Source organism: Anopheles marshallii, chromosome 2 (genome assembly GCF_943734725.1).
Source record: "Anopheles marshallii chromosome 2, idAnoMarsDA_429_01, whole genome shotgun sequence".
In the NCBI taxonomy this organism is placed as follows: domain Eukaryota; kingdom Metazoa; phylum Arthropoda; class Insecta; order Diptera; family Culicidae; genus Anopheles; species Anopheles marshallii.
The window spans coordinates 75,336,291-75,348,540 of record NC_071326.1 but is presented as its reverse complement, the minus strand read 5'-3'; the positions used below and the strand labels follow the sequence as shown (position 1 = coordinate 75,348,540).

The 12,250-nt window shown below is 42.4% G+C and overlaps 2 protein-coding genes and 2 non-coding genes across 4 annotated transcripts; 2 read left to right on the top strand and 2 right to left on the bottom strand.

The window, feature by feature from the left end:
- Positions 1-1,489: 1,489 nt before the first annotated feature.
- On the bottom strand, positions 1,490-5,681 carry LOC128718576 (zinc finger protein 502-like). The gene is made up of 3 exons (XM_053812198.1): positions 5,647-5,681; positions 5,222-5,440; positions 1,490-2,306 (listed from the first exon to the last, which is right to left on the bottom strand). Exons 1-3 carry the CDS (start codon positions 5,679-5,681, stop codon positions 1,490-1,492), a joined length of 1,071 nt encoding a protein of 356 aa, XP_053668173.1.
- A 3,053-nt stretch (positions 5,682-8,734) lies between these two features.
- On the top strand, positions 8,735-8,807 carry Trnav-aac (transfer RNA valine (anticodon AAC)). Its single transcript has one exon. It is a non-coding gene; the product is annotated as a tRNA-Val (tRNA).
- Positions 8,808-9,125: 318 nt separating this feature from the next.
- On the top strand, positions 9,126-9,197 carry Trnah-gug (transfer RNA histidin (anticodon GUG)). Its single transcript has one exon. It is a non-coding gene; the product is annotated as a tRNA-His (tRNA).
- Positions 9,144-12,250, bottom strand: LOC128718575 (SET and MYND domain-containing protein 4-like). Its single transcript, XM_053812197.1, has 4 exons — positions 10,797-12,250; positions 10,572-10,696; positions 9,514-9,623; positions 9,144-9,185 (listed from the first exon to the last, which is right to left on the bottom strand). Exons 1-4 carry the CDS (start codon positions 12,248-12,250, stop codon positions 9,144-9,146), a joined length of 1,731 nt encoding a protein of 576 aa, XP_053668172.1.

The window sequence follows — 12,250 nt, the reverse complement described above, 5'->3', positions numbered from 1 at the left end:
CATATTATTTTTATATAGTACCAACCTTCAAATGATTCGTGTCAAAATTTGACGTCTGTATGTCAATTAGTTTGTGAGACAGAGCGTCTTTTGTCAAGCAACTTTTGTGCAAGTGTTGTTCCACCAAGACAACGCACCGTGCCACAAGTCATTGAGAACGATGGCAAAAATTCATGAATTGGGCGTCGAATTGCTTCCCCACCCACCGTATTCTCCAGATCTGGCCCCCAGCGACTTTTTCTTGTTCTCAGACCTCAAAAGGATGCTCGCAGGGAAAAAATTTGGCTGCAATGAAGAGGTGGTCGCCGAAACTGAGGCCTATTTTGAGGCAAAACCGAAGGAGTACTACCAAAATGGTATCAAAAAATTGGAAGGTCGTTATAATCGTTGTATCGCTCTTGAAGGGAACTATGTTGAATAATAAAAACGAATTTTGACAAAAAAATGTGTTTTTCTTTGTTAGACCGGGGACTTATCAGCCAACCTGTTATCACTGCTGTATGAAAATGTTAATGTCAACAACATTTTTATCTACTATAAAATAAAGCATACTGTAGAAATCGGGGATGTTTCTTTGGTCTATAGAATGTTCGGATGTTTGAGAATTCACAGAATAATTGAGAAAAGGTTAAGACGATGGTCGTACATCGTACTGAATCTTATTACAGCTTGTTAAATGTTCGATAAACAAATATCTCTACAATTATATCTAATACTGTATCAATATCATTGAGGCGATAAGTCAGTCAGTGACTGTAAGTAGGATTCTTTAAGTAGTTCGAAACTACTTAGATAGCGAGTGCACAAGCGGGACACTGAAGGTAGGTTATATAACTGTGCACGTGGTGGGTAACGGCCTTCTTCTTCTGGTGTAGCGTGCTGAGTAATATGGTAACGAGAATGAAACGCTGTTAAGGTTTAAAAACCAATGATATATCATAACAATTGAATAAATCTGATACTGTAAGAATAAATCTACTACTCGTTACAAATAGACATTTTAGTGTGCTCTTTAAATAAGAATAAACCATATTTAATTGATTACACTCTTCTGGGCAGTACTGTATGTACATAAAGTTATGTATGTTTGTATGTCAGTATGTAATGTATGTTTCATAAAATGCTACGACAGAGGTATTGGGATTTTCTATTGAGTTAGTTAAAGTAAAACAACTATAGTTTATCTACTTTAAAACAGAAATATTTTCGAATAAATTCTTGCTAATTTCGATCGAACGATTTCGAATACAAATCGATAAATAACAAACCTTACTAGAACATGTTCACTTCGTTCACTTTGAGATAGTTTGAGACAGAGATAGCTCACCTTGGTACATCAGTAAATATTACAGACGTCCACGAAAACATTTACACAAACACGTGTCTATTTATTGTCCAAATCAAATCAAACATTCGACAATGTCCCATATAGGACCGCTTAGTCACCTGTTGCATAGTCCCATCTTGGCTCTTGCTACCACAACCACACCTAACAACACGTAGTTTCCGTTCTAGTCACAGAAAAGGCCACCGTATCCAACTGGTGGCCAAGAATGCGTTCCCGTTCATGACACTTCCGATGCTTCGCCAGTGCATTGGACTGGATGAAAGTTTTCGAACAATCGGGACACTTGTGGGGTCGCAATCCACTGTGAATGAGCGTGTGCCGTAGTAGGTCATACCGTTCCTTGAAGGCTTTCGAGCACACCTCGCACTCGTGCGGTCGTTCGTCGCTGTGCGTCTTCCGGTGGCGCACAAGGACGTGCTTTTCGGCGAACGTTTTTCCGCACAGATCACACGCGAAAGGTCGTTCGTTGGCGTGACTGAGGACATGTGTCTTGAGGGCGTGCAAACGGACAAACTGTTTTCCACAAAGATTGCAACAATGCGGCCGTTCCGTCCGATGGAGCAGCCGATGGCTCGACAGGGCACTGGGCTGTGTGAAGACTCGTCCACACGTTTCACACCGCAGACTGGGTCCTCTTTGGTCATGCAGCTTCTTGTGTGCGGACAGTGTGGATGAGAGTCGGAACGCTTTGGGACATTCGGCGCACTCGAAAGGCCTTTCGTCCGTATGTCGTCGCAGGTGTTGGTCAAGGGTAGATCGACACGGGAAGTGTTTGTTACAGTGAGGACATGGTCGGAGATTGTTGTTATCACACGGATTCGAATCGCTGGAGCACATGTCTGGCGGAACAATTGAAGAATGGCCCTTGTACAGGGTCTCCGTTTCACTGGCCTCCTTTAGCATGGCGGGAGTTAGTTCATCACAGTCCACGGAATTGTGAAGCTCGGACGTCGGAGTTCTGAAATTAGCACACACACACAACATTAATCTCAACCGGAGTCACAGTTAAACGTCACTTTTCCAGTGCAGATGCCGTCGGAAGATGGAATTCTGTCGATGGACAATACCTTCAGATGGTCGTGTATCTAAATCTAACCGCAAACAAGAGCTATCTGTGGCGAACTAAACACAGCCAATCGCTCGCCAGAACTAATCGAATCTCATCTGCGGGAGATGTGAGCGCCATCAACCGGTGTTCCGTTTGAGTCCTTTTGTTGTCGTCCTGCTTTCGACAAGTACAGAGCACTGATTGGTCCTTCGTGCAACAAAATGGCAACGCCCCTTCGGAAATGCTTTTTTCTATCGTTCTGTGCCAAATGCTCGCCAGAGGAAAAGTGTGGAAATGGGGGTCGTTTGATAGATGCAAGGCAAAAAGGCACCGGAGGAACCTAGGATATAATAAATTACCGCCGTGGATTGCTTCTGTATGGGATTTCTATTGTTTTTAGAAATAATTGAGTACGCTAGAACTTGCAGCTGCTATTGATTAGCACGGAAACGGTGCATCTGACCGTAATGGTCGCCTTAAATTATGCAATGATCGCTACATTTCCGCATCATTCGATTATTAAAACATGTTCCAATGCACGTCGAGTCGGAAAATGAAGCTGATGTGTATTTAGCACAAACTTCCCGTCACGGAACATTTCCGGATAGCGTCTAACCCTTTGCAATGGACACTTTGAAAGGGGGACATACCGTTGGAGAACTTCATAAATCATGCAGTACCGCAGTTCCAACGCATATTTCCATTTGTTTCACTGACTGTCAAACAGCGCGGCTACCTTTTTCACGGTTTCTTCCGGATTGTGCCTATGCAAATAGCGATAATGAGCAAGCGAGTGATTGTTTGCCTTTGCCGCTCATTAAATATGCTTCCAAAAGATCACGCGAAAAACGGAAAAAGAAGGCTTCCTGCATCGACTTCATTCCATCTTTTCTTAATGTTCCGAATCACGAATGTTTGAGTTTTTGTGCGTTCAGTTGAACGAAAGTTTCATTTAATGCGAAAGTAACATTCTGTGTTTCGCACATTTTTTAACGGAAGACCTTCGCTGATAAATAAATTCAATTTCTGAATAAACATCGGTTTGATTTCTTGCAAGCAAAGTCGTACGTCCTAATCTTGCACCAAACTGTATGGCTTCCGAGAGTTTCCTCGCGTAGATTGGATTCAATCGTTAATATGGAAGATAGAAATGCGAAACAAATTGATTTGAAGTAAACAGCATAATATCTTGGTCTTATTTAACCACACCATAAGTTGAAATAATTGGAAAACTCCTTAAAGTAAGAGGAAACCTACTTACAATTGCTTTAAACACTGCAATTGTACAAACAATTGTAGCATCTTGAACTTTATAGTAAATATGTGATATTCGTCATCCAGTCAAGCTTACTCGCTATTTGCAGGTTTCATTCCAATTTAATTCAAACTTCTCCAGGCTAATCAAACATCTTCCGATAGAGCAAACAGCCAATCTATCAAATTTTCAGAAACAAAGCGTTATATGTTCCTCATTCGAGTCATTAAACATTTATCAATGTCTCAAACTTTGTCCTACTGTTCCGATTGTTACATTCATCTCACAGGAGGTTCAATGTAAAGCCCGTGAAGGAAACGTCGGCCATCGGTTTATCCGTTTTGGAAACGGTTCAGTGGAGATCGAGATTGAGCTCGGGAAAGTTGTGCAAAAGTTTTGCAATGTTGCTCTTTGCTGGAGTTTTGTGTTTTAACGAGCAAATAGATTCCGATCGACCCCGTCCAGTGAGTGTTTCACAAGTCCAAACAACGTGATCCGGGAAGGAACTGGAATTATGGGAAGTACGGACAATAAACTTTTCGTCACACGTGTGTGTATTGGAGAGGTGTCGACAAGAAGCCTTTTCGGAAATTGACCTTCTTGCGAAAGTGGGTTCTCATTTATCCTGGATTAACGTTTAGATCTAACAATCTAAGAGTCTTTTGCCCGAGTTCTTGTTAAACGGTAGAATAATTGTTTGAATTTCTCTAACATTATCCAGTTTGTGAACCTTCAAATATCTTGCTGGTAGCCTAAGCAACATTTCTTAGCTCTGCTCGCGTGTAGAAAGTATTATTCTGTTTGAAAGGGGTTTTTCCGTTCTTTCCATGCAATGGATATCTCTATTCAATCTGGTATGAACCAGAGAATGAAAAACGTCCTTCAGCATCCTGCGCGTCATGTGCAGTTGAGCATCATTTACAGTTGGATACCTCTGCTATAATATGTGGTAGAATCGTGCATGTTTATGGATTCATCGGTTGTTTTTCTGCGTAATATCTGCGATGAAATAACTCACTATTTTCCATTCGAGATCACTTCATTACGAATTCATATCCCTAAATGAAGCCAATCAAGTTATAATTTGAATTCGGTCACTGCAAAAAGCGCTCTTCGCACAATTACACAGCGCACAATTACCTAGCTCGTTCACAAAGAATGCACCTTCTGTGGAGACCGACACCACTGTGAAACTAATTCTAGTTGCACGAATTGGATGCTGTACTGTGTTGACTTTAAGGAAGCCGTCTAATGTCAACAAAATGGAAACTATGAGAACCGTGTCAACAACCCAAAATGGAAGGACAAAAGCGTTCTCTGCATCTCCAACGCCACAACTCATTTGTTAGACGCTAATCCGTACCTGTTTGCGTAACTAACAAATAGTTTACTGCAAATAGAAATACTCCCAACCACGTCGTGCGTTTGCCGATCCGGATTTATCAACCTCAAATGGTGCGAATGTAATGTCTTAATCCTTCTGTACGATATGCCCAAAGTGGGAACTGCTCCAAATCTAAAACCTTCCTACAATGACGTCGTGTAGGTAAGGAGCCGTTGGCATACTCACGTGCATTTGGAGGGTTTCCAACATGAAGATGATTGGACCACTGCGAGTTGCCTTGATGGATCGGAATCGGGTTGTTCAGGGTTTGTTGTTTGGCATTCCGCTGTTGGGCCCATGAGATCCTCCTCAGTTTGCGAGAGTATTGTACCGTAGCTTGATTCACTCAGTAGAATAGATTGGATGTCTATGTCCAGCTCTCGGTCTTCGGTGTGGAAGTTGAAGCTGTTTAGAGTGAGAAATAACGAGAGTAATTAGACCAATGCACAAACTTTAAAGGAAGAACTCGAAGTGATGTCGGGATGTCGGGATAAACCAAATGTCACAAATAATACACCTCATTTTACGGGTCAGTTCCAAGGGTCTTCGATCATTACAAGGACAATAAGACGACGATACTGTGCGTAAGATATAAAAACTAATCTACTTACATGTCCATGATATCCCAGTCCATCATGACGTCCATTGGCCTTGTGAGACGCTCGATTTGTACAATATCCTCGGAGTAGTGGGGAACTGAGCAGGAGTCTCGCGTCACAGAAGAGAGTTTTTTGATACAGTTTCTTTTGTTGAAATCACATACACACACGAAATCACATAAAAACACAAATGGGACCGGGAAATCGCTTGAAGGGATGTCGTTCAATGCAAGTTCAACACAATAAGGCGCTTTCTCAAGCCGTCCGTTGTGAAGTGCTTCCCAAAGGCGACGTCGGAAATGGTGGATAATTTGATCGTTTAGCACACAAAACAAACAATTAGAGACAAATTGTGTTCACAATTATCTGATTGCACATTGCGTTTAGCAGGACATCGTTCTCTGAAGAAGTTTGGGCAATTACGGAATGTCACTTTCCTTGAAGATCTCGCACAACAACTATTACATCTCTACGAATGGTATGGTTTTGCTTCACTCACAAGACTCCGATTCGCAACACAACTTCGTCGGTGGTGTCAACTCCAATTGCACCTATTCGATCCGACAGTTCGTTCAAAAGTGAGGCCAGCACAGTTCGACGCCATTCGAACAGCTCCTTCTCGGGATGGAATGGTCGAAGGGAAGTCCTTCCGCATACCTCGGCTGCTATGCCCTGGCGTAAGGATAGCGTTGCACAAAGTAGAAAATCCGGACTGGAAGCAGCAAGGTAAACAAATTTAACGCTTATGTGTGTGGCGGAGCTGGTTCTGATGGACAAGAACCAGCAGATAGGAAGGGAGCACCTAGGACAGCAAGGGAGACGTTTTCCCTTTCCCTGTGTGATGGAAAGGCAGGACACACGACATTGATCTGCACATAATCCGCGGACCTTCTGGGACCTCGTCAGCTCTGACAAACGGAAAAGAGTGAATAAGGAAAGGCTTTTCCATCGGAGTTTTTTGTTCTTTTCGGTCTCGCTTGAAAAACGGAGAACTCACTTCTCACAATCTGCCCACTCTTTCACTCACCGGTATGGTTCCGTTCAAGCTCTGGTCACAGTCGGATCATTTCGCGAGGACACGCGCGCTGCACATAAGCGATTATTTATTTTCCAAATCTGATTTACAATTCTGCAGGGGAAGATGTTTGCTCTGGAGGTTGAGTACTCGCTTGCCCGACCCGTCATTTATGTGAGAATTGTGTTCTTCCTATGTAATGCTCCAAACACATACGTTATTTGGAAAAAAAAGATGGACGAACGGCTCATTTCGCACTTGTCCATACATATACAGGTCCTACGACGGGTCTGTAAGGAGGGTGAGAACGATTAGTGATTTAGGAAAATTAGAAGGATTATGTATTTATCTCTTCTCTCCGATCTTCGGCGCGGCAGGAAGGCATCCAGGACTGGTAATGGAGTAGTATGGACTACCTGATAAGGATCCTTCTCCTTCTGGTGCGTGAGAATAGTGAGACGCCAAGGAGGTCTTCGCGTGATGGAGAGTGAGAAGGAGGCAGCACAAACTACTAGGAGAAGCGAGATGACCACAGATAGAGATAACGTACCGCGCACGCGAAGAACAAGCGCATCCTGTTCCGTTTGGTGACGTCAATGCCATGCGCAACTGTTAATTGGCAACGACATACAGGAGATGGTGCGAGCGATGGAATGAAATGGACGAGATCTCATTCATCGGAAAAGCGATTGGCCAAATGCGAAGGAAAACAACACTCTAATCCCTGATTTTCCGATCTTCCGCTGCAGGAGGTCTCAGGGAGGAGGAACGTAAGTACATAAGCGAGGGAGGACCCGTAATGTTAGATAACGTATCTAAGCTTATCGCAGTGGTAGGCGGCCTTGGAGTCGCGGAAGGTAGTTTATGTGTTTGGCAAAACCTTATTAACCGATTAGTGAGATACCGACGGCAGAGGTGTTCCAAATCGCTTGAACTGATTTGATACGACGTGATCGATTCTTTTTTCCTGGAAACGTAGTCAAAACCCGTCCAAAGGTGGCCCCAGTATGTATCGATTGCACATTAGCAAATAAAAGTGATTGACTCGAGGATTCTCTGGAGGTCTTCCTCCAGAGTTCATTCGAACCTTTCAGCTACCTTCAATCAACGCTAATAGAAAACACAATCCACCCGGTAAATCCCACATGGTACCGTGAAAGATTAAGACAAACATCGAACTGAGCCGAGTGGCGTGTTTATGTTGCAGGATGTGGCGTATCGTCTGGTTGCAATTTGGCCGCAAGCCACTTCCTGCTGTAACGTATGACGGTAGCTCGTTGATCCTTTGGCCAATATGAATGTGAGTACTGGTTGCACGAGGATGTAGAAAAACAACAGTTTATAATTAAATTTAAACTGCCTCGCAGTTGTTTTTCCTCCGTCAATCGGCTCCGAGGGATGGCAATAGAACAAAACCTCGCAGAAAAAAGGACGAAATAGACACAACATGGCGTTGGTAAGGCAGTTTTGCTTTATTTCAGCAGTATGAAACAACAGGGAGATTCGTGATAGGCTCTGTGTTCTTGTTGAACCGTCAATCAACTAGGAAAGGAGCCAATAGTTAAAAAAATCCTCGCCAGCAACAACCATCAGCTTGTTTACAATTAATTTGCAAAGTTGGTTCAACTTCATGAGAAATGGATGTGTTTCGTTGAATACCGTTTTACATTTTAAGCATTTTTAAGAATATTTTGCATCGTATCAATCGGACAAAATCGGACATAAAATCGAGCGAATCCGACATATTGCGTCAAGTGTATATTTCGATGATGATATGAACAGGGAATGGGATTAAAGTCACACATTACCTCCGTATATCGAAACAATTATCGTAATGAGTCGTGAACATAATCAATAACCATTCAACTGGACCACCGGTTGCCCTGTGGGTCAAGTTTCCCATTCATTGACCTGTTAAAGGGTATTATCGAATATTCCGTTGATTTATTTATGCGTACTTCCATGTTGTACCTCACGTACGACGAATGTATTTGCCGCCATGCTACGGTAACGTTGTTCAACGAGCTGACCGTTCAACGCTGCAATGCGGTTTAGGGAGATTCATTCGTCCAGCGAACAACAGATGTTTCCGTGGTGTAGTGGTTATCACATCCGCCTAACACGCGGAAGGCCCCCGGTTCGATCCCGGGCGGAAACAAACTGGAACCTCATTTTGATCACCATCTTTTGGATCTTTATCTGTTGAAATCAATATTGTGTGACTGTTTTATGATATCAAATGAAGTCAGTGACTGCGGAATGATCTCATTTCTCTGAATCGCATCGAACATTGCTCTCACCCCACCCTGAATGAGCCGTTGTTTCATGTTTCTCCATTCACTTGGTTACGGGGGCTTGGGTGTACTTTCACTCGAATTGACCAGAGGAAAGTCTCGCTCACTTTATGCCCCAGTTTTGGTGGGTTGATTCGAGCTTGATCGTGCTTTTCTGTAACTCGTTCAACCCACCGTCTGTAGCCGTGATCGTCTAGTGGTTAGGACCCTACGTTGTGGCCGTAGTAACCCAGGTTCGAATCCTGGTCACGGCAGTGCGAATGAGAGGGGGAGAAAGAATGTTCAATTTCCCAAGCCCCTCTCAAGAACACTGTCACGGAAGACGGAGAAACTAATTTTTTTATAAAACTCAATATTACAGCATTGAGTATGAAGTTATTGAAATTGTAACTTATACACTACCAGGCCGAACCTCCAAAAATCAATTGTACAGAAAGCAAAAGAATTTTGCAAGGCATAAATAACCAATCATAATCACTGTAAACATTGAAGGTGTTGGCTGTCGAACACAAACGTAATTGATACCGTGTGTTGGTAGACGAGAAAGAATTGTGCAGACCAACGAATTACCGATGATCGAGCCTTCTCGAATAATAGCCATATTTGAGCAGGCAGGAAGATGTGCAGGATAGGTGCTGATAAAAAGGACGATTTAGCGTTCTGGGAGATTATTTCGCAATCTGATAATGATAAGATATGAATTAGAGCACGTCCGGACGGATGCTTTAAATTGTATTCGATCTGTTTCTGAGTATTGATAGTATTGATCTGTTCTCGCGTTGCAAGTAATAATGACCGAAGGGGGAAAGAAGTTTCAGGAAGTTGATTTACAAAACATAGAAACAAACAAACATACAAAACAAACATAACAATTTTAAACGCGCGCTGTTACCATGGTCCTATACTTCTGCGTTTGGTCTAGTTTAACAAGAGGCGAGTGCGAATTCCATTTAATTCCAGTTTATTAGGATAGTAAAGTTAAATTTGGTAACCTATTGTAATAAGGTCGTATAATTTGTTACATCAATATTGGAATATTAGTACATGATATTCAATATTTTGTATAAAATGCAGTTAGAATATTATATGATAAGAAAACGTAAGAAAGAAAATATATTTAATACGAGAGCAAATGTTCGGCGGAAAGTAAAGAACAAAAGAGATATACGAATATGTACGAAATGTTTTTACCTCCTGATTAGCTCCTATTTTGAAGTAAAAACGATTTTTGTGATGTAGAAGAACATTCGAAGTATGAAATTCAAGTAAATATTCTACTTCTTGTTGTTGATTGTTAGTTTGAATTTGACAAAAAGAATTAGCAAGTTCATTAATAAAAAAAAAGAAACAGTCCCAATAGGAACACATTTTTTGGCGCGCCTTATTGAAATGTTAAGGATTGCAATACTTCCAAAACTTTGGAAGTTTTGATGTGTAACTATATAATATTTGAAAGCAGCGTTCAAATTGCACCTGACTATGGCATACTTCAAAATCGGGATACTTGCTTGCTTTGCTCTGCAAACACGTCCCGAACACCGACATGAAGTTAGTGGTCTTTTCTACATCATGTGACTCTAGTTCATGAAGTGTCTTGCACCATTTTATGATGTTTTCTAAGGAAATACCCATATCCGGAAGCTTCTCCAGTTTAGGATAGTCGTTCACGCATGCTTCACAGGCGCACCGAAAATTGAACATATTCTGCAATGAAGTTTGTCTGTCCTCCAGATCATTCTTCAAGTGATGCCGCCTAAGAGATGAAAAAAAAAAAAATAAAAAAAAAAAAAAAAAAAAATGAATACCATAACATAGTGACGAATATAAACACCTTGTGATTTTTAACAACTTACTCATAGTTGTCGAATAGTTGGCCTCCTCCAGCTATTGGACGAATCACAATGACAGCACAGCGTCCATCACGCAAAGTGATGCGCTTCACATTAGGTGCACAAGAATGGTTCAACATGCCGATCAATGGAAAGCAACCCGTTGCGTATCCCTCACTATCGTTACACATATTCTCTATCTTGTAGTCCATGAAACATAGCCATTGTCGATTGCATTGGGCGATTTGCAGATGACGCAGGATCAGATCAAACAGCAGCTTCGCTGTGTTGGTATCCACGGCACAAATCGATCCCAGCTCGGTTCTTTCCAACACCAGCTGATGTACGATAGTTGCGAAGAATATTGTAAAGGCCAGATCTTTACGTCGGCGTAGCTGCTGGTTCGTTGTTAGCACGTACACTGTGTCGTATATATCCTTTGGTGTAACCGCTTTCCAGTCCATTGAAAACGCGTTAACTCCCGCTTCATTCAAGCCATCCAGATGCACTTTCAATTTCTGTACATCGTGATCGAAGGCAGCGATCGCCAAAGCAATAGCGCGTATTGCAATCACGGGAACATCTCCGGAAATTCGCCACATGTCTCGAATGATCGCACACTCATAGCGATGGTACTGTTGGTACGCTTTGCTCAAACATTCCTCCGAACAGTACATAGCCAGGGAACATCCTTCACAAGGAATCAGTGTAAAAATCTTTTCTTCATAGCAATAGGCACACCGAACGTAGCGAAGCAAGTCGTCCAACACCGTAACGAACGGTTTATCGATCATCACGCAATCACCGACGTTTAAGCGATGATTAGTCACCACATGCCGACCGTATTGATCATTCCTTTGCAGCTGTAAGTATTTTGCAACCTGCGGCATATTCTCATGCGCACCGTAGCTTAACTTGAGCTGCCGCTCTGCTTGCTCATGCGTACGCCTGGCTGGCGCCTGATCTTTCTTTGCTTTCTTCGATGCTTTTTCCAGTGCTAGCTTAGCATCCTTTGCGCGTTTCTTAAGCTTTCCTGCCAGTAGCTCGGGATAGTTTGATTCCCGAGCGAGACGAATATTTTCCAAGCAATCCTCATACTGGCGAAGCTCCAGACAGATCTTTGACCGGTTACCATACGCTAGTGCTCTTTCCTTCGATCCCTTTTCCGAGTAGGTAATGCTCTCGTTGTAATATTTAATGGCTTCAATATAACGCTTTACACGCGGATGAAACATTTTATTGCCCAAGTTCCGCAGCTCAACCGCTTTTGCGTTATTCTTAACATCTTTGCGTAGAACTAACTTTTCGCAGTAGGGAAAATCACGAAGGTAATGTTTTATTTCGCGAGTAATTAAAACACTATCTGCATCTTGGTTAGACATGCTGGCGTTAGCTAAGCCGAGAGCAATCTGTTCATCCCACAGCGAATCGAAAAGATCTTTAATGCCGCAATGCGGATCCTTGAGTGCGTGAGACAT